Source organism: Phyllopteryx taeniolatus, chromosome 4 (assembly GCF_024500385.1).
Source record: "Phyllopteryx taeniolatus isolate TA_2022b chromosome 4, UOR_Ptae_1.2, whole genome shotgun sequence".
NCBI lineage: Eukaryota > Metazoa > Chordata > Actinopteri > Syngnathiformes > Syngnathidae > Phyllopteryx > Phyllopteryx taeniolatus.
Genome location: NC_084505.1, coordinates 23,688,012 through 23,710,405, shown reverse-complemented (window position 1 = coordinate 23,710,405; position 22,394 = coordinate 23,688,012). Strand labels below are relative to the sequence as shown.

General features: G+C 42.6%; 2 protein-coding genes across 2 annotated transcripts; both read left to right on the top strand.

The window, feature by feature from the left end:
* The first annotated feature begins 90 nt into the window (after positions 1 to 90).
* LOC133476841 (arachidonate 12-lipoxygenase, 12R-type-like) lies at positions 91 to 8,262 on the top strand. The gene is made up of 14 exons (XM_061770772.1): positions 91 to 301; positions 1,098 to 1,302; positions 1,396 to 1,477; positions 1,579 to 1,701; positions 1,970 to 2,073; positions 2,259 to 2,425; positions 2,563 to 2,706; positions 3,762 to 3,965; positions 4,070 to 4,156; positions 4,231 to 4,400; positions 5,313 to 5,434; positions 5,562 to 5,662; positions 5,733 to 5,903; positions 7,365 to 8,262. The coding sequence occupies exons 1-14, from the start codon at positions 161 to 163 to the stop codon at positions 7,542 to 7,544; spliced, it is 2,001 nt and encodes a 666-aa protein (XP_061626756.1). The 5' UTR covers positions 91 to 160; the 3' UTR covers positions 7,545 to 8,262.
* A 2,353-nt stretch (positions 8,263 to 10,615) lies between these two features.
* LOC133476843 (arachidonate 12-lipoxygenase, 12R-type-like) lies at positions 10,616 to 19,367 on the top strand. Its single transcript, XM_061770775.1, has 14 exons — positions 10,616 to 10,817; positions 12,870 to 13,074; positions 13,158 to 13,239; positions 13,325 to 13,447; positions 13,674 to 13,777; positions 15,029 to 15,195; positions 15,332 to 15,475; positions 15,927 to 16,130; positions 16,241 to 16,327; positions 16,402 to 16,571; positions 16,786 to 16,907; positions 17,012 to 17,112; positions 17,204 to 17,374; positions 19,031 to 19,367. Exons 1-14 carry the CDS (start codon positions 10,677 to 10,679, stop codon positions 19,208 to 19,210), a joined length of 2,001 nt encoding a protein of 666 aa, XP_061626759.1. The 5' UTR covers positions 10,616 to 10,676; the 3' UTR covers positions 19,211 to 19,367.
* The last annotated feature ends 3,027 nt before the right edge of the window (positions 19,368 to 22,394 follow it).

The window sequence follows — 22,394 nt, the reverse complement described above, 5'->3', positions numbered from 1 at the left end:
CCGGTCATTGCTTATACACGCCTGACATTCCTAACGAAAACCTGCCACAGGTACCTCCCACTACTATACACAGAATATAAAAAGCTCCTGGGGCTGCTTGTCTCTTGTTGAAAGAAGAACTGTTTCCCCGATTAGGATTCCTCATCATTCCGGAATAACAATGGTGGACTATGAGGTAACCGTCTACACTGGCGACCGAGTTAACGCCACCACCTTGAACAGCGTGCACATTAAGCTGGTGGGAACGGATGCCGAGAGTGATCGCACGTGGTTGAGGTCTTTGGTCATCTTCAGAGGATCAGTAAGTGTGGAAAACAGAAAACGATGCTGAAATCACATTTTTTGTGCTCCTGCAAGTTATATTGGAAGTGCCCAAAACTGATTGATTGCCAAGTTGGCGGTAAACCCTGAACTGGTTGCCAGCCAATCGCGGGGCACATACTTGTATTTCAACTCAATTGGCAAATAAACAGCATTTTTGTTGATGTAAATTGTCAAATTTCAGTAATCATTTCAGTAAAATGATGAAATGAAAAATCTGAGATGAGGGTCTACAAAGTAAAAAAGCATATATACAGTGGAACCTCGATTTCATGGACCCGGAACCAGCGGACTTCGGATTTAATGGACAGAACGGAATGCCCACATGTCATGGGCAAACTCCGTCAGTTCCAGAATTGGGCGTTGTTGTTTACTGGCAGACAGACAGTAGTTCTGGCTCATCTCATCTGGTAAATGGACTGCACTTATACAGCACTTTATCAACACCATTACAGTGCCCAAAGCGCTTTACAAAGCCTCACATTCACCCACTTACACACACATTCATACACCAGTAGGCGACTGCTGCCATGCAAGGCGGTGCCAGGCCCACTGGGAGCGAATTAGGGTTCAGTGCCTTGCCCAAGGACAACTTCGACATGCGGACAGTCGTAGGCGGGATTTGAATCAGTGACTCTTTGGTCACTCGACGACCCGCTCTACCTACTGAGCCACATCCGCCTAATAGAACTACCAGAAAATAACACCAGTGTCCTGAAAATGAATTGTAATGTGAATAACATTTTAACAGACACCATTTCCTGTCAATTTTCTAGGTGTCTACTTATACTGTTTCCTGCCCAAACTCTCTTGGACAGTTGGTTCTGATAGAACTCGACAAACGACAATTCTTCCTTTTGCCTGATGACGCTTGGTTCCCTGACCTGGTGGAAATCAAATCACCCGAGCAAGACAGATACAGCTTTCCCATCCACTGCTGGATCAGTGACAGGGAGACTCACCGCTTTAGAGAGGGCAAAGGTAAGTTAATTTGTGTGCTTGTCTGCCATTGTGTACTTGACAGTATATCACAAATAATCCTCATGCAATACATTTGTGGTTTTTCGCTGAAAGCTTTGAGGATCTTTGATGAAAGCAACTCTCTTGGTCAATACGCAAGGGAGCAGGAGCTGAGCCAGCGAAGCATAGACTATGAGTGAGAGTTCACTGTGTATACTGTATCTCCAATATTTGTTTTTATTTATTTATTTAAGACAATCTGTATGAGCCTACGCTAACCTTTAAACTGCCCAAAAGCTGGGATTTGTATTATCCAGGTGTGCCCTACACCATTAAGGCAGATGGTCCTATGAGCTTGCCAGATGAGGTCCAGTTCTCCTTCACCAAGACTACAGAGTTTGCATTCACAGCAGCTACAGGGTAAAATCCCCCCTAAAATTACAGCATGATGGGACCAATGTGTTCTGTGTTCATGCTACTCCTTTGTGGCAACAATAGACAAAGTTAAGTTGTGAGCTGAGGTCTCACATGATGTCATGCATAGTGGAGGTTTTGTGCAACATTAGCTGTATTTTTGGAATAAATTCCTTTGTATGGCGTCAGCGTTATTTGACCTTTGAGGTTCCACTGTGCTTCACTCCACATTGCTGATATTTGTGATGAAAAAGCGTCTTGTTTTGTTTCCCAGGTTGGCTGAGCTTCAGCTAAAAGGGCTGGTTGACAACCATGAAAATTGGCAAAATCTTGACAATATCAATGATGTTTTCCGTAACAAAGACACCCCCTTATCAGGTACAAAGGCCTAATAGTTCTTCCGTGCTTGTTTAAGTGTTGTTTGTCAAGTTTGTTTTAGGCGTTAATACAAAATAATTCATTAATACCAGCAGTAGTAGGAGTATTTCAAAGATTATTATTATTTTTACTATTATTATTATTGACCAATGAGTGTTTGATTTGAACAATTTTTTTTTTGTCAGATTACATCCAGGACCACTGGAAGGAAGATGGATTATTTGCATACCAGTTTCTAAATGGAGTCAATCCCACCTTGATTCGACGTTGCAAAACTCTGCCTAAAGATTTCCCTGTGACTGATGACATGGTCTTCATTCCTGATGGATCAAGCTTGTCGAAGGAGTTGAAGGTAACGGTTTGTTTCATATTTTTCTCATATTCGTTTCACTGAACATTTGAACATTTTGTCAACGGCACAGCAGCTCGGCATTACACGATATGTATTATTTATAATACAAGTAACCGCATTTGTTTGCCCTCAAACAGGAAGGCAACATATACCTGTGTGACTACAAGAACCTGGAGGGGATGCCAGCAAACACCATACAAGGGATGCAGCAGTACTTGATGGCTCCCTTTGTCTTGCTTCATAAAAGACCTGACGACAAGCTGATGCCTATTGCCATTCAGGTGACATTGGTTTAATCCATTGTACAGAAAAATCTTTTTAGCAGTGAATGTCCCATAAATCTGATTTTACGGGTGAGGTAAGGAGATTCTGGCTCCTCTCCGAATTCCTTGAGAGGGTGTAGATCTTGTATTACTTCACAGTTGCCTTTGGTAAAAGTGGGAAATTCTTAATAGCTCATGAGCTCCATGTTGGAATTATTCCTGACCTCCCTTATAACATAGGGCCTATGTGTTCTGGTTGAGGAAGTGTTTTGATTGTAAATTGTGCCTATGTGGGAAAAAAAAAACTAGAATGTGTCCTTTCTGGGGAGTCCCTGACAGGAACCTTATTAGTGCTATGTCACTAGACCTCTTGTCTACTTAAAAACATCATGTTTGAGCATACGCTTGATTATAATAAATGCACACGGAACCTGACACCCAGTTACAGGTCAATAATCGACTTTTTAGTTATATCATCAGATCTGTGACTGGATGCCGGGGACCCTCGGCTAAAGAGAGGGGCTGAGCTGTCCACTGGACCCCATGGTGTACACCAGAAATAAAGGGTGGCGTCATGCTGAAGGTGTCCTATCAAGTGTAGCTAGACTGCAGGGTTCCAATGTAGCTGTTGTGGGTGGCACAATTTTTAAAAAATGCATGGAGATCAGGTAGAGTACCTCTAGATTAGCAGACTGAGGTGGTGGTATCACAGGTGTAGAGCGTTTCTAGTTTGGTTGCCTGAAGAGCTCGTCTGTGCTTTTTGGAAATGGTGTAGTTATGATAATTTTTTCAAAATCTTGACCTTGACTTTTGATCTCTGCTGGGATGTTTCACAGCTAGGTAGGATAAGAATCAACACTGCTAAATCTGAGGCCATGGTTTTCAGGTGGAAAAGGACTGAGTATCCTCAGTGTCTGGAACAAAGTGGATAAGTATCTCAGAGTCTATCTCAGGGAAGAATGGCGCATGGGACCTACATTGCGGATCAGTGTACAGTCTGCAATAAAAAAAAGTACATGACGTCAGTCAAATGTCCATCCTTAATTTGACTAAATCTCCTCACACTCTCACAGCTGAAGCAGACTCCGGCTGAGGATAACCCCATCTTTCTCCCAACTGACTCTACATATGACTGGCTGACAGCTAAGATTTTTGTGAGAAGTGCCGATTTCACAGAGCACCAACTCAACGCACACTTGCTGCGCACTCACCTGCTGGCGGAGGTTTTTGCGGTGTCACTGCTGCGCAACCTGCCCATGGTGCATCCTTTGTACAAGGTAAGTGGAGTTTTCCCAATTCGGTTTCAACCAAGTGTTTTTATTCATCAATACATCTATTGTCTCAAGATTTTGTTTCATGGTCCTCTCTTCTATCCCTTTAGCTCCTCATACCCCACACCCGATACACTCTGCAGATCAATGAATTAGCTCGAAAACAGTTGATTGGACCAACTGGAGTCTTCACCCTGGTAAAAGTTAGCCTTTGCTTTCACCATGATATTTAGAATCATCTGTTTACATCATGTATTGGACTGTTCCTCAGTTTGCAGCTTCTGGTAGAGAGGCTTTGACGAGGATCTTGGCAAGATCGCTGTCATCAATCACCTTCAGGTCCCTTTGCATCCCTGATGACATTGTTGATCGCGACTTGCACGATGTCCCTAACTTCTACTACAGAGATGATGGACTCAAACTTTGGAACATCATGTTTAAGTATGCCGGTTTGCATGAAAAACTATTGCATTACCAATCGTTACAAATCTTTGTGCATAGGGCAAATCTAAATTTCTGGAAGATCCGGATGAATGTGCAAATATTGGAATTTATTTTCACTGTTAAAGTCACTATGGCACAAATAGGACTGTGCAACCCCAGAATCGTAATTGTACTGCCCATGTGTTCGTTATCCTCCATAAACCACAAATTAGTCTAACTATTAAACACAAGGAGTCAAGGACAACCCAACACGAATACAACTTTCCACAGTTTCCCCACTGGTTTGTCCTGCATTGGTGGAGGTAGGTGCACTATTGAGTGATGTTGTGGCTATAGTATAGTCAATAAAATGGTGGCCTACTTTGTAGATTACCAGAAATGCTGTGATTTGTGTCCCTGGTCATGTCAAATGTTTGCGTGGCCACCACCCACTAGGCTGTTTCAACAACAACTTGGGCAGAGAAAGTCCCAATGCTGGCAAGCATCATCTTAAAATTCCATCCATCCATTTTCTGAGCCTTTTATCCTCACAAGGGTCGCGGGAGTGCTGGAGCCTATCCCAGCTATCATCGGGCAGGAGGCGGGGTACACCCTGAACTAGTGGCCAGCCAATCGCAGGGCACATACAAACAAACACTCACATTCACACCTACGGGGCAATTTAGAGTCGTCAATTAACCTACCATGCATGTTTTTGGGATGTGGGAGGAAACCGGAGTGCCCGGAGAAAACCCACACAGGCACGGGGAGAACATGCAAACTCCACACAGGTGGGGACGCTCTAACCAGTCGGCCACCGTGCCGCCGACTTTGACACCCTTTGACCTGCCCTATATTATAGAATCTTTAAGTATTAGTGGAGGTATTTTGCAGAATGGATGTGTAATGACACAAGTTGTCTCTCAAAAGATATGTGCAAGAAGTAATACAGTATTACTACAAGAGTGATGACGAGATCCAGCAAGACTCAGAACTGCAGACTTGGATCCGGGACATTTTTGAACACGGATTCCTTTCCCAGCCACAAACAGGTGATCTTCACAGAATACGATTCTACACGTTGCTACATGAGTGTTTTACTCAACAGCAGCCACCCAGTAGCTGAAACACGTCACAGTGATACGTTGTTCTCGCTTTCTTTCTTTTTTTCCTTCCTAGGAATCCCTCAGAGTTTCACCACTGTGCCTGAGCTGATCAAGTTTGCCACCATGGTGATATTTACTAGCTCGTGCCAACATGCAGCTCTAAACAGCGGACAGGTGAATCCCTGTGATAAACACGAGTGTTCCTTTGTATTACTTCTGGTCTTACTGCAAACCCTCATTGCAGTACGACTATGGTGGCTGGATGCCCAACACCCCCGCAACCCTGCAGCGTCCTCCACCAACTGAAAAGGGGACAACAAGCGAGGCCACAATGCTGGCGACGTTGCCCCCTATCAATGTGACAGCTCAGGGAATGGCCACTGTCTGGCTGCTCAGCAGGCAGTCATCAGACTTTGTAAGTACATCAAACTTGACATGACAAAATATTTTCTGGGAAAAAGACACTTTTTATCAGGATTATCCGGGACTCGGTAGCAGTCTAAGTACAGTAGCAAAGCTCAGACTCCCCTCTCTCAAGGCACCTTCTCTAGTTCCAAGTTAGCTAGCGCAGCATGTCCTAACTCTGCCCTGGAGTCTCCCACAAGTTGAATATAGAACACCTCACTACGAATGTGTCAAGGGTGCAGCTGAGATAGATGCCTGAGTCGCCTCAACTGGTTTCTGGTGGTGGAAAGTCAGAGGCCCTACTGGTTGACCGAACTGTTCTAAGGGTGATGCCAGCCTGCCTATGAAGGAAACTCATTATACTGTATTTTACTTGGGATTGTCTTGTCACATTAGTCACAACCCAAAGCTTGTGATCATAAGTGACGGTGGGAACACCGATCTAACGTAAATCTCTTCACCAAGATAGTCTACGAACGCATTACACTGATCATCGGTTAATTGCACGATCCAGCGTTCCCTAACTTGAGAACAAGACTCAGTTGTACTTAAACTCCCCCACCTGAGGCAAGACTTTGCAATTTAAGGGGCACAAATCCACCCTTTTCTGACAAAGAACCTCCCAATTTGGATGTGCCCATTTTCACTCTAGAAGCTGCCATCCATCCATTTTTCTAGAGCTTTGAACCTCATTAGCTTGCGAGTGAGCTGGAGCCTATCCCAGCTGACTTTGGGCAAGAGGATAATTTAGTACCTTAAAGCTAACCTGCACATTCTCGGACTCTGGGAGGAAGCTTGAGTAGCCGTAGTTTGAACCCGAAACCTCAGAACTGTGAGGCAGACATACTAACCACCCTAGTAGACCTTAAAGATCACAGTTGGATGAAGCCATCAGAACTACATCATCCACAAACAACAGAGATGAGCTCGTCAGCCCAACAAAGTGGATACCCCCTACGTCTTTTTATTTTTTAGTATTTTATTTATTTATTTATTTGTATTTTATCCATCAATCTATTTTCTATTCCGCTTATCCTCACTAGGGTGAGCTGGAGCCCATCCTGGCTGATTTTGGGTGAGAGGCGGGGTACATCCTAGACTGGTCGTAAGGAAATCGCAGGTCACATATAGACAAACAACCATTCACACTCACATTGACACCTATGAACAAGTTAGTCTTCAATGAACCTAACATGCATGTTTCATGCAAGTGCAAAGTTCTTACTCCAGTTTTAAAGGGACTGAATGACCCATGATAGCAGGCTCCATATTCCTAGGTAACCCCCATCAGAATGCCGCAAGGGACACGGTCTCTTCTGAGCCTACAAATCACATGAGGACTAGTTGGGAAAACTTCCATGCATGCTTCAGTATCTGTCTGATAGCGTAGAGCTGGTCCAGTGTCTAAAATAAAAAGAATTGGTTGACAACGGAACTAGTATATATTCATATATATTCTTTGTGTCAACAGGTCCCTCTCGGACACTACCCAGAATCCCATTACACTGAAGAGACTCCCCGTCAATTGCAAATTGATTTTAAAGCCGAGCTTGACATGTTGTCGATCGCGATCGGCAACAGAAACCAAGGTCTGGAAATCCCTTACACTTACCTTGATCCAAAGAAGGTAGAGAACAGTGTGGCCATCTAAACAACGGAAAATCACAAGCAAAAAGGAGGCTGCCATAAATCACAAATGTTTATGTTTTCAGTGTATACAGTATGAATTAATAGTGTTATTCAACATATTTTTTTTTAATAGGGAACCTTCACAGTTTGACTTTCAAGTTTTCCAATTTTATCCAATTTTCCTTTGGAAATAATAAAAAGTGACTTGATTAATTCCAGGCCAATCTGTCACTGCCATCATAAAACCTGTATTAACTGTACAGGCACAGTTTTGTGTAACATTACAACAGTGGTAATTAGCATACAAGTGTAAAGAGATATTATTGAAATACAATTAAAGTGTTTAAGTATGACCTGATTTGCTAACGTTTCATTTGAAGTTAGAGGCATATTCATGCAGAAAAGTTTTAACTTTAAACTGCATGACCCTCAGGTCATTGCGCAACCTCCCTCTTTTAGCCACTGTGCATAACATCCTCATCACGAGAGCAAGGGGTGGATAGATACTAGTGTGACCGGTTGGGTTGAAATACAACATAGTTAAAATGTGTCAATGAAATATATTTTACATACATCCTGCTCTGTGCCGACTTGAATACTTAACAGGTTAAGGGAGAGTGAAAAGTGTGCAAAACTCTGTATTAATTAAACAATGTATGGATGCATGATGTGCAAATCAAAGTTTAAATATCACAACCATTTAGAAATCTGATTATTTAATAAAATCAGTGATCGCTTGACACCATTTGGAGTTCATTCTTCAGTCAAAGTACAATTGTGCCATAACGTCCGTGTGACGATGGAGCATTACCGTTGGGTTGCTTTAATCTGGTTTCCCCATCATCCATTTTAAGTGTCGCCATCCAGGCAGGAACACACAGCGCAAGGCAACAGAGGACGCAACAATGCTTCTGCTTCTTAATCTTAAAATACTTCTAATATCTAGGTTTAAGAGTCGACTTTTCACACTTTATTCTAATTTATTTTTAATTTAATAATTTATTCAAATCAACAAAACAAACATCTCTAATGGAAGCAGAGTGTTAAATAGGTGATTTCTGTCTTTGTCCCATAGATGCTTTGCAGGTTCCTGCAGGTTGTTGTTTTTTTTCATTTTAAGATTTTGGCTTCCTCCCAGGCAGACACTAGTCATTCCAGTCTTGCTTGCTTGTACCACCCACACACACGCATGTCAAAAAGAAAGAACTGTTTTCAAAATAAAAGACCTGCATATTTTACCTTTTATTTTGACTTCATGATGTTTTTACAAGAAACTCATCACTGTGGTCGTAAGTAACTCCCCCCATGAAAGAGAGTAGCCCCCACCAGCACTAAAAGTCAAAAAATGTTGCTCTTTAAGTATTGTTGAAGGATGGTTTTCTCTCCGCCAGTCCTTCGCGTGTTCGTTGAATTTCGGATGGTGAGAATGTTGGGGTCCGAATCAGAGACTGGAAATGAACTTCTTTAAGATCTTTATTGCAGAATATTCTGGGTACAAATGTTCTACAGGCAAAGGCTGCAGCTGCACAAATGTGCTCAAATGTGCGCTTTCTCAGCGTTCAGTGCGAGATTATATACAGTGTTCAGGGCGGTGTTTAAAGCTTGAGCAGGGTGGATCCAAGGTCACAGCATTATCTCTTCTTGGGAAAAAACATCCTGTTTTGTAGCTGACGTAGTTTTCACAGTTACGTGATTATCAGAACATTTTAATACTGAGGTTAGGTTACACAACATAACAGTGCACAAATAAGTCTATGTATGATCATGACATCAGTATATCACGTGCGAGGGCCTTCAGTATGTTGTTGCGTAACCTGGTCGTTTCCTGGCAGGGAAACTGCATGACAATGGCGGCGGCACACCTTGTCAAGGTGAACTTCCCACGGGTTTGAATCCTGGCTAGAGTGATCAACAAATTGATACCCACCAAGCTCTTGAATTTACATTCCCCTCTGATCTGAGCTGTTGAACCAATTGGGAAAGACTGCAAACTTATTCTTTTTTTTTTTTTTTAATAGCGTAGATGAAAATGATTGGACCCAGCCCCACAAAAATGCTGTGCATGTAGCTACTGGTTTAGTAGAACTACTTAAGTTAATTGAGTGACTACAGTACAATAAATGGGTAGAATATGGCTCTAAAGTTGCACAAATACCTAGAGTTTGAACCGCTCATTTATGTGGGCTGGAGTTATATCCTTAAACTGCATATGTTGGTACTTAGTTTTGCTAAACAGTTAGCATTCGCGATTAGCATTAGCGCGCTGGCGATTACCGTTTTAGGTTAAAAAAAAAAAAAAAGCTAAATACCATTCAGCTCACTTATACATCATGTTATATGTACATTACACATCTAATAATGTATTTAAAGTAACTTACAGACGTTCCTCTGTCGTTTCTAGCAAAGGTCGTCCGCCCGCAATAAATGTCCGTGTGAAACATTGGTTGAGGCGGCGCGATCATCGGACGGAACTTATTTCCTTTTTTTTTTAATTTATTTTTTATTTTTTGGTCCCGGCGAAGCTTCGAAGAAGAAATTCTGCTTCGACCTATTTTTGAAGTCGACTTAGCAGAGTCATTCAATTGTCCCCCCCACTCCCAGCCCTAAGTACATCCCTAGTTTTTGGTTGAAATTGTTTTGTAATTCATTGAATAAAAGATCATCTCAACAAATCACATTTTGTATCTGCCTTTATCGTACAGTTGCGCAATAAAGGCATATGTCAACTTTATTTTATTTTATTTATAGAGCGCTTTAACAGACACAGCTGAAACAAAGTGCTGTACACAAATAAAAATCAAACATAATACATAAACCAATTAAACCAAACAATTACAAACAATAAAACATGATTAAAAACAATAAAGCCCCATCAATTTGACACATCAGGTAGATGCAATTCATCTGCATCTTGCAATATGTGCATTTAAATCAGACTTTAATGTGAAAAGTGATTATTTATACTTTCTTGAGAAATCTGCAGTTGCAACCCCGCGTCAGTCATTGTCTGACATTCCTTACAACAACAAAAACTGCCACAGGTACCTCCCGCGAATTAGCATAAACAGCACAGGTATATAAGAAGCTGTTGTGGCTTGCTGTCTCTCGTTGAAAGAAGAACCGTGTTAGGATTCCACATCATACCGGAATAACAATGGTGACTTATGAGGTGACCGTCTACACTGGCGATCGAGTTCATGCCACTACCATGAACCCTGTGCACATTAAGCTGGTGGGCACAGATGGGGAGAGTGAGCGCACGTGGCTGAGATCTTTAGTCATCTTCAGGGGATCAGTAAGTGTGGAAACCAGCTCACTATGCTGAAGTAACTCTTTTTTTTTTTTTTTTTTTTTGTGGTCCTGCGAGTTTGTAAGCCACTGGAAGCACCAAAAGCTAATTCTTTGCCAACCAAGTGCCTCTTCAAACACTAAATCAGTGCAACTAGAAAACAACTGCACCCTCCATTGAAATTATGTTTCGGAAGCCACCTTGCAGTTAGTGTGTTGCAGTTAGAACTAAACAGCTTGCAAGCGCAATAGTGAATGTAGTACACAGTGCCTATTCTAAATATGTCCAGCCTCTTGGAAAAGTAAGGTTTTGTCGATTTCACAGAGAACAAATAAGAAATGTTCAAATTTTCCATTATTATTAGACTCACCTGTATTAGAATTTTGTCAATTTATTATTATTTTTTTTAATTAAGCTTTGCTATACTTCCATTGGCGTCGTACCAACTTTTTTTAACTGAGTATTTTCTATCCATCCATCCATTTTCTGAGCCGCTTCTCCTCACGAGGGTCGCGGGCGTGCTGGAGCCTATCCCAGCTATCATCGGGCAGGAGGCGGGGTACACCCTGAACTGGTTGCCAGCCAATCGCAGGGCACATACAAACAAACAACCATTCGCACTCACATTCACACCTAGGGGCAATTTAGTGTCTCCAATTCTATTACATGCGAAAATACTGATTCTGAAAGGAACTTTAAGGTTTTCAAACAAACCTGTTGGGGTATATTTGAGTGGCAGCTACAACGACAAAGGTGCACAAACAATTGCATTTCTAAAGAAACAAAATGCTATCCAATGAAAGGAGCTTGTGTGTGATGCCTTCATTTCTGATATTATTGTAGGATATGGCGAAAATCGTGGACAATCTCCTGTTAAAGCATGAGAAAACAAAACTAAATTAAAATAGATGAATTAGGTACACACATTGGGTCATAATAAAAGCACAAGTCTCTTTATTACTTATTGCTTCAACAGTTTCATTTTTAAAACTTCTTTTTGTCTTAGTTTTTTTTTGTTTTTGTTGCTGTAATTTAACTGTGCTTTATTCTGAAAGGGGAAATTGTCCCTCCCATAATTTGCCCCTTCCATGTTTTCATCGATCCGGTTAGGCAAGGTAACACACCTCTCAGTATGATGCAATACCCTTCTGATTCGGATCCAAATTATGGTTGCCTTGCTGTCTTTCTTTAAGTAGCAGATTCCTTTTTACTTGACTTGTGTTTGTTGTACCAGACTTTCTTTTCAAGGGACATGCATGCATTTTTCATAATCTAAAACAGTTCCCAAGTGTCTTCATAACATGTCTGCGGTCATTGCTAAAAATTGTCGCACCAACCGCGGGTCACCTCTCACAATACGCCTTCACTGGCATTGGCAAGACCTCTCTTTCCTCTTGTCCCAGCTCTTGACTGATTTAGTAATGACACAGCCGAACCTTGGTACCAATTAGGCAACCCCGGGCTGTTTTGGCAGAGCGGCAATCAGGGGACCCCTAGATCATGGTGCTTGTACCCTAAAGGGCTAGGGTTCCAGTACCCCAATAGAGGACAGCTACCAGAGAACCCCACACAACCAGAAAATCTATGTCAGATTAGGCAGTCATACCTAAAGCTGCATTTGGTTGCGGGTCATAGAAAGTTGAAGCATCCTCTTCCACACATGTGGACCTGCTTACTGGTGAAGGGAGATTTAGTATTTGGTGGATCTCCACCCTCTGGATCTCAGTCGTTTGGAGTCAGGCAAGATCCCTGGACAAATAATGGAGACAGGGAAACCAGCGTCCACCAGTGTTCGTCAGGGGTGGTTGGCTCTTTTTCACTAGCCACCTTGGGCGTAGCAGGTCAAGCTGCCAGGGTACTTCGCCACTGTTTATAAGTCCCCGCGTCTCCATGCTGTATGTTAGCTGGTAGGTTAGTTGTAGGTTGCCATCTTCAGGCCATTTCTCTGCAGAACCTGTATGACCTGGAATGGAACTAACTGAAGGTGACAGGAGTCTCCCTACAACGTAATTACGCTGTCAATATTTCAACACACAATATTTCTTGTAATTTTTCTAGGTGTCTACTTACACAGTTTCCTGCCCAAACTCCCTTGGACAGCTGGTTCTGATAGAACTAGACAAACGACAATTCTTCCTTTTGCCTGGGGACGCTTGGTTCCCTGACAAGGTGGAAATCAAATCACCCGAGAAGGACATCTACACCTTTCCCATCTACTGCTGGATCAATGACAGGGAGACTCATCGCTTCAGAGAGGGCAAAGGTGGGTTGATTTGTGTGCTTTTCTCCCATCTTCGACTTAATACCTGCAAATAATCCTCATGCAAATTGTTTGCTTTGTGAAAGCTCTGAGGATCTTTGATGAAAGCAACTCTCTCGGGCAGTATGCGAGAGAGCAGGAGTTGGGCCAGCGAAGTGTCGACTATGGGTGAGAGTTCACTGTGAAGTCGGCAATGTTTTCTTTGTTATAGCATTATGTATAAGGCTACATTAACGTTTACACTGCCCAACAGCTGGGATTTGTATTACCCAGGTCTGCCTTACACTATCGAGGCAGATGGTACTATGAGCTTGCCGGATGAGGTCCAGTTCTCCTTTACCAAGGCAGTAGAGTTTGCATTCACAGGGGCCACCGGGTAAGAGCCTTCCAAATCTTACAGTATGATGGAAATGTACCAAATTTATTTATTTGTTCTGAAATGAGGTCTCATGTGATGTCATGCATGGTGGAAGTTTTGTGGACCTAATAAAAATCTAACCTAATTCCTTTGTACGGTCTCGGTGTCTTTTGAGGTTCCACTGTCTTATACACAACATTTCTGCTAATTTGTTATGAAAAAGCTGCTTGTTTTTGTTTCCCAGGTTGGTTGAACTTCAGCTAAAAGGGCTAGCTGACAACCAAGAAAATTGGACAACTCTTGACAATCTCAATGATGTGTTCCATAACAAAGACACACCTTTATCAGGTACTGAGGCTTATGGGTTCTTCCGCCCTGAAAAGGCTTTTTTCCTCACAAAGTGCTTAATTAAAGACCCTGTAAAATCATTTTTACTGCGGGCCACATTGTAGTTACGGTTTCTCTCAGAGGGCCATTTTGACTATGAAACCATCTAAATGTTTCCTCGCTTCCTCACAGCAAATTGATGGATAACTAGTTTTGAAATCACAATTCAAGGATAATAGTTTGTTCAGCTATTGTTCAAGTTACTGTAAAAGAGGGGTTTGGCAACCAAAAAATGCTTGAAATTTTTGTGCAGATTTTAACAAGAATCATGGAATTTGCACCTGATTTGTTTTCGCGGGCCACATAAAATGACATGGCAGGCCGGATTTGGCCCCCGGGTCTTGAGTTTGACACTTGTGCTGTAAAGTCATTTCCATATATTTTTTTCTAAATACATTAAACATGTTGGAATGTTGAAACTGTGCAAAGACTGAGAAGACTTTAGCACAGAATTAATGAGATATAGTGTGAAACTATTTTTTTATCTTTTCAGTTTTCTGGATTATTTTAGGGGGTCTAAAACGGTGGCGCGCTGATGCAACCAGGGAACAGCATGAGTTGGCCCAACCCCACTACATAAACATCGAGTCCAAACAGTGGCTATTTGGCACAATTGCCACTTCCTTATTGTTAATAACTTGGGCTGTGCTTTTGCCCATCAAGCTAGGCCTACAACCCCAAAAAAATGCATCTTCCCTGAAGTGCTATGTCTTATACGGGCTACAGTGTCCCTACCGTGTGGCCCACGCGCAGCGCTCGGAGCAACGCCGCAGCAAACCCGACAGCTCTGCCACCGCACGCCAGCCCGACAACGGCTAGCTAATAGCTGCCCACGGTCCGACACATCAGTGTGGTGCCCTCATCCACATTGGAGCCACATACTCATTTTCCAATGTACATGCTCAAGGGCACACGCACGCGGACAAACACATGCACATATCCACGCACACACATAATTTAATCAAAAGCTGTTGTGAATATGAGAGTTTTAAATGCGGCCACTGATGTTGCTAGTTTTACCATCTCGGCGGGCAGGTTGTTCCCCATGCATGAGACATAGATGCAAAAAAGCTGCCTTTCCTTGCATTGTGTTACTGTGAGGAATGATTATAGTCTCCTAGACAAGTAGTAGTAGTAGTTATTACTGACCAGTGAGTCTTTGACTGACAACAGCATGTGTGCAGGAAAAGTTAATCACTGTTCTTTTGTCAGATTATGTCCAGGAACATTGGAAAGAGGATGAGTTTTTTGCATACCAGTTTCTAAATGGTGTCCATCCCACCTTGATTCGACGTTGCAAAACTCTGCCCAAGAACTTCCCTGTGACTGATGACATGATCTCCATCCCCGATGGCTCAAACTTGTCTCAGGAGTTGAAGGTAACAGTTTGTTTCACAACGTCCTCACATTCTTTGGGCTGTATATATATATAACCATTTCATCAAGGGCACAACAGCTCGGTATTGCACTGTATGTAGCATCTACAATATGTTATATTTGTTTACCCCCAAACAGCAAGGTAACATATACATGTGTGACTACAAGAACCTGGACGGAATGCCTGCAAACATTATCCAAGGAGTTCAGCAGTACTTGATGGCACCCCTTGTCCTGTTTCATAAAAGACCCAATGACAAGCTGATGCCTATCGCCATTCAGGTGACATGAGTTTACCACAGTCAGTATATTAAGGTGAAATATTTTTAATGTGAGGTGAATGTCCCATCAGCCTGAGATTGTGGGCGAGGTAGAAAGATTCCGCAGTCCAAGACGCAGTCTGGCTCATCTCTCGTAACAGCTTAGACTCTGGACTGTTTAGGGTTTTTTTTTTTTTTTTTAACAATAATGTGTTGAGTTTGGTTGCATGAAGAGCTTGTCTCTGCTACTTAAGAATGATGTAGTTCAAAATGTGAATGGAAAATAATCAGCACCTCTAAATATGAGGTGGCGCCTCCTGGCAGTCACAAAAGTCTTTGGTGAAGTACAGTATCTCAATGTCTATCTCAGGGAAGGATGGAGCATGAGAGCTACAGATGTTTCACTGCACCATCCACAGTAAAGAAAAATGTCCGTTAAGTGTCCGCCCTTAAGTTGATAACTCGTCCCACAGCTGAAACAGACTCCGGCTGAGGACAACCCCATCTTTCTCCCATCTGACTCTACATACGATTGGCTGACAGCCAAGATTTTTGTGAGAAGTGCCGATTTCACAGAGCACCAACTCAACGCACACTTGCTGCGCACTCATCTACTGGGAGAGGCCTTTGCGGTGTCACTGTTGCGCAACCTCCCCATGGTGCATCCCATATACAAGGTAACTGGAGCTTCTCCACTTTGTTTTCAAGCAAGTGTTTTTATTCATCAAGACAACTGTTGATTTCATTACAAGATTTCATTACATAGCGCTTCCTTCTATCCCTTTAGCTCCTCATACCCCACACTCGATACACTCTGCAGATCAATGAATTAGCACGCCAGCGGCTGATAGGACCCACTGGAGTCCTTAACCTGGTAAAAGTCAACCTGATCTTTTAAAATGACTTTAATGATCCCCTTTTTACATCATGTATTGGACTGTTCATCAGTTTACAGCTTCCGGTGGAGAAAGTTTGATGAAGATCGTGGCAAAATCACTGTCCTCCATAACCTACAGCTCCCTTTGCCTCCCAGACGACATTGCTGCACGCGACATGCAGGACGTGCCAAACTTCTATTACAGGGATGATGGCGTCCAACTGTGGAACATCATCTTCAAGTATGATAAGCTGAACCATTTTTCACTTGAAAAGTAATGTAATAGTATTATTTTGGAGGCGGGTTCGTAGGTCAAGGAAGAACCAAACACATTTTCTAGGATCTGAATGAATGTATCCATATAGGAATTTATTTTTACCATTTCACCCTTAATTAGAGAATCACTGACTAAATATCTATGAAGTATTTAGCAGAAGAAATTTCTCTCTCAAAAGATATGTGCAAGGAGTGATACAGTTCTACTACAAAAGTGACGACGAGGTCCGGCGAGACTCAGAACTGCAGACTTGGATTGGCGACATTTTTGAACACGGATTCCTTTCCCAGCCACAAACAGGTGATCTTTACTGAGAGTGATGCTAACTATTACTACATAAGTGCACATTTTACTCACCAGCTCAAGCATCTCATGCCATGCCATTTTCTGTCTCTTCTTCCCAGGAATCCCTCAGAGTTTCACCACTGTGTCCGAGCTAATCAAGTTCACCACCATGGTCATGTTCACTACCTCATGCCAGCATGCAGCTCTAAACACCGGACAGGTGAACCCTTGTGATAAATACCAGCTTTCGCTTGTATTCGTTTTGGACTAAACAGGCATAAAACGATGCATCTTGCAAATCCTTATTGCAGTACGACTATGGTGGCTGGATGCCCAACACCCCAGCCACTCTGCAGCGTCCTCCCCCAACCAAAAAGGGTACAACAAGCGAGGCCACAATGTTGCAGACGTTGCCCGTTATCAACGTGACTGCTCAGGGAATGGCCACAGTCTGGCTGCTCAGCAGGCAGTCCTCTGATTTTGTAAGTACGACAAACTTGATATGACAAGATATTTGCTGGACAAAAAAGATGTTTTTATTATTACGATTATCCATTATTTATTTATTTTTTTATCTGGATCTGGGTTCCGGGGGTAGAAGTCTACGCAGCGAAGCCCAGACTACCTTGTCTCCAGCCACCTTCTATAGTTCCAACGGAGGATGGAGCTCCCAGACATAGTTAGCTCAGGGTGTCCAAGGTCTTCCCAGACACTCCAACAAGTTGGACATGAATGCCTTACTCGGAAGGTGTTTGGGGGGCATCCAGGATAGATGTCTGAGCCACCTCAAATGGCATCTGGTTCCAGAAGATCAGAGTCCATCCTATATGACCAAACTGTTCACCCTATTTGAAGGGATGTTCTCAGCCACCTTACAAAAGAAACTCATTTCAGCTGCTTGTTTACATGATCTTGTCCTTTCAGTCACTACAAAGCTAGGGACTATGGGTGAGGGAAGGAATGTAACTGTCATCACTATGACAAACGCAAACGGATTACACCAATATGTCTGTTGATCGTACGATCAACTGCCTCACTTGAGAACAAGATTCAGAGGTACTTCAACTCCTGCACCTGAGGCAGGACTTCCGAACCCGGAAGGGACAATCCATCCCTTTCTAATTTAGTATCATGGCCTTCAATCTGGAGGTGCCAACTCTCATCGTGGAAGCTTCTAACCGCCGCATCCATCCATCCATCTAGACATCCATCCATCCATTTTCTATGGCACTCCTCATTAGGTTCACAGGTGAGCTGGAGACTATCCAAATTGAGTTTGGGCGAGAGGCGGGGTACAACATGGACTAATCACCAGTCACTCACAGGAAAGGATACTGCATTTACAAACAATCATTCACACTCACATTCAAACCAATGGACAAATTAGCCTTCAATGAACCTAATTTTTGGAATGTGGGAGGAAGCTGGAGTACCAGGAGAAAAGCCACACAATGGGTGAATAGAGCTGACACTCAAACCTCAGAACTGTGAGGCAGACGTGCTAACCTCTAGGCCATGAACCACCCCAGGCATCAGAATGACATCATCTGCAAATAGCATAGATGAGCTCTTCAGGCTACTAGACACTCTCTAAGTCTTGGCTGTACCAATACTGAATATTACATTTATTTTCTAGACTGCTTTTCCTCACTACATTTGTGGGTGAGACAAACCACAACTTAGACTCAAGTCTTCAATGAACAATAACATATGTTTTTGGAATGTGGGGAAAACCTAGCACGGAGTCGAACCCCAAACCTCAGAGCTGTGACGCAGACGTATGAACCACAGCTTCCCCAAACAGACATAATCTTGTTAAAAGCAAAACGAAAATAATCTTTTGCGTTTATTTACTGTAAATATGGGGCACCTAATCTCTCAATGCCTACAAACTGTTCATTTTACCTTAAACAGCTTGACCTCTTGAGCTCCTACTCCAATTATAGAGGGACTGAATGGCTTGTATCACATAGTACACAAAATACATGAGAATTGGTTGGGGAAATTCTCATGCAACCCTGTATCTCATGCAACCCTGTATCTGCCTGAGAGTAGACAGTTGGTCCAATGTCTGAAATGACAAGATAATTGGTTGATAACAGAACTCATAAACGCACATATATTCTTTGTGTCAACAGGTCTCCCTTGGACAATACCCAGAGGACCATTTCACTGAGAAGACACCCCGCCAGCTCCAAAAGGATTTTAAAGTTGAGCTTGACATGTTGTCTATCACGATCAACAACAGAAACAAAGATCTGGAAATCCCTTACACTTACCTGGATCCAAATAACGTAGAGAACAGTGTGGCCATCTAAACCTCGCAAAGTCACAATCAAAAGGGAGGATCCAATGAATCACAAATGTCTCTTTTGAGCATGTCATAATACTAATACAACTGTCATAATAGTAATACAAGTGTAAAGAGATGTTAACAAAATTACAACTAAAATAAAGTTAAATTAAGACACCTGACAGATATGTAATGGAGAAGGAACAGAAAGCTGACACCTCTTTGCCATTTATTGGCATTCCTGGAACTACTGTTAGTGTGTGTTGGTGTAGTGTATGCGTATTGCTTGGTCGGTGCCTGTCGTGGCGGAAATCCCAGAACCCGTTGGTGGACACCAACGGTGAGGGATGCCGTCAAGCTCAAGAAGGAGTCCTATCGGGCCTTTTTGGCCTGTGGGACTCCTGAGGCAGCTCACAGTGCATGTCAGAGCAAATGAGAATCATGAGGTCAAAGGAACTGCCTGAAGAGCTCAGAGACAGAACTGTGGCAAGGCACAGATCTGGCCAAGGTTACCAAAAAATATTCTGCTGCACTTAAGGTTCCTAAGAGCAGAGTGGCCTCCATAATCCTTAAATGGAAGACGTTTGGGACGATCAGAACGCTTCCTAGAGCTGGCTGTCCAGCCAAACTGAGCAATTGGAGGAGAAGAGGTAAAGAAGAACCCAAAGATCACTGTGGCTGAGCTCCAGAGATGCAGAATTTCTGGTTCAAAAACTGGTTCAGAATAAGCATGCGAATGTTGCAGGTCGTTAAGCAACATAAAGTGTACAGCGATGTCGTAATACTGATCAACAAGGAATGTGCAAATGATGCAGACTAAGGGAACTACAATGGTAAAAGCAAGAAAATGGCACTACAGAGATCAGGGGATATGAGTCAACTGTTTAAAAAGTTAATGTTCAACCTATATTTAATTGAATACACTACAAAGACAAGTTATTCAATGTTCAAACTGATAAACTTTATTGTTTTTAGCAAATAATCATTAACTTGGAATTTTATGGCTGCAACACGTTCCAAAAAAGCTGAGTCAGGGTCATGTTCACTACTGTGTTGCATCACCTTTTCTTTCAACAACATAACAACATCCCAAACGTTTGGGAACTGAGGACACTAATCGTTGAAGCTTTATAGGTGGAATTCTTTCCCATTCTTGCTTGATGTACAGCTTCAGCTGTTCAACAGTCCGGGGTCTCCGTTCTCGTATTTTACGCTTCAAATGCGGCACACATTTTCAATGGGAGATAAGGTCTGGACTGCAGGCAGGCCAGTCTAGTACCCACACTCTTTTACTACGAAGCCACGCTGTTGTAACACGTGCAGAATGTGGTTTGGCATTGTCTTGCTGAAATAAGCAGGGGGGTCCATGAAAAAGACGTTGCTTGGATGGCAGCATATGTTTCTCCAAAACCTGTATGTACCTTTCAGCATTAATGGTGCCTTCACAGATGTGTAAGTTACCCATGCCATTGGCACTAACGCAATGCAGCCATAGCATCATTGATGCTGGCTTTTGAACTTTGCGTCCATAACAGTCCGGATGGCTCTTTTCCTCTTTGGCCCGGAGGACACGACGTCCACAATTTCCAAAAACAATTAGAAATGTGGCCTCGTCGGACCACAGAACACTTTTCCGCTTTGCATCAGTCCATCAGCTCGGGCCCAGAGAAGCCAACGGAGTTTCTGGGTGTTGTTGATAAATGCCTTTTGCTTTGCATAGTAGAGTTTCAAGTTGCACTTACGGATGTAGCGCCGAACTGTATTTACTGACATTGGTTTTCTGAAGTGTTCCTGAGCCCATGTGGTAATATCCTTTACACATTGATGTCAGTTTTTGATGCAGTGGCGCCTGAGGAATCGAAGGTCACGGCATTCAATGTTGGTTTTCGGCCTTGCTGCTTACATGCAGTGATTTCTCCAGATTCTCTGAACCTTTTGATGATATTATGGACTGTAGATGATGAAATCCCTAAATTCCTTGCAATTGTACATTGAGGAACATTGTCCTTAAACTGTTCGACTATTTTCTCACGAAGAGGTGAACCTCGCCCCATCTTTGCTTGTGAATGACTGAGCAATTCAGGGAAGCTCCTTTTCTACCCAATCACGGCACCCACCTGTTCCCAATGAGCCTGTTCACCTGTGGGATGTTCCAAACAGGTGTTTGATGAGCATTCCTCAACTTTCTCAGTCTTTTTTGCCACCTGTCCCAGCTTTTTTGGAACCTGTTGCAGGCATAAAATTCTAACTTAATGATTATTTGCTAAAAGCAATGAAGTTTAGCAGTTTGAAGATTAAATATCTTGTCTTTGTAGTGTATTCAATTAAATAGAGGTTCAACATGATTTGCAAATCATTGTATTCTGTTTTTATTTATGTTTAACACAACGTCCCAACTTAATTGGAATTGGGGTTGTACATAGAGAAGGAAACAACTATACAAATATATATTAAGCATCGCCATACAGTATCAACGACCTGACATAATTTATACTTCCATTATTTCTGATGAGACAATTTTGAAACGTATAAGAACTGGACAATAATGCCAAACAGTTTTCCCTTTTCCACATTAATTGTCACAAATAAAATCTACAGTGGCTTTTTTTCCATGAGAAATGACCGAGTTAGATTATTATTATTTTTTTTAGCATTGTGCCCAATGAGATATTCCAGCCTCAGTTTTTGGTTGAAACTGTTTTTTAATTCGTTGGAAAAAAAAAAAAAAGATAATCTGAACAAAACACATTTTGTATTTGCCTTTGAACTGCCTCATACTGTTGCACAAAAGGCATAACCCCATCAACTTCCATCCATCCATTTTCCGAGCCGCTTCTCCTCACTCGGGTCACGGGCGAGCTGGAGCCTATCCCAGCTGTCATCGGGCAGGAGGCGGGGTACACCCTGAACCGGTTGCCAGCCAATCGCAGGGCACATACAAACAAACAACCATTCGCGCTCACAGTCATGCCGACGGGCAATTTAGAGTCTCCAATGAATGCATGTTTTTGGGATGTGAGAGGAAACCGGAGTGCCCGGAGAAAACCCACGCAGGCACGGGGAGAACATGCAAACTCCACACAGGCGGGGCCGGGGATTAAACCCGGGTCCTCAGAACTGTGAGGCTGACGCTCTAACCATTCGTCTACCGTGCCGCCACCCCATCAACTTGATGGAGCCAATTACTCAATGTTTTACGATATGTGAAT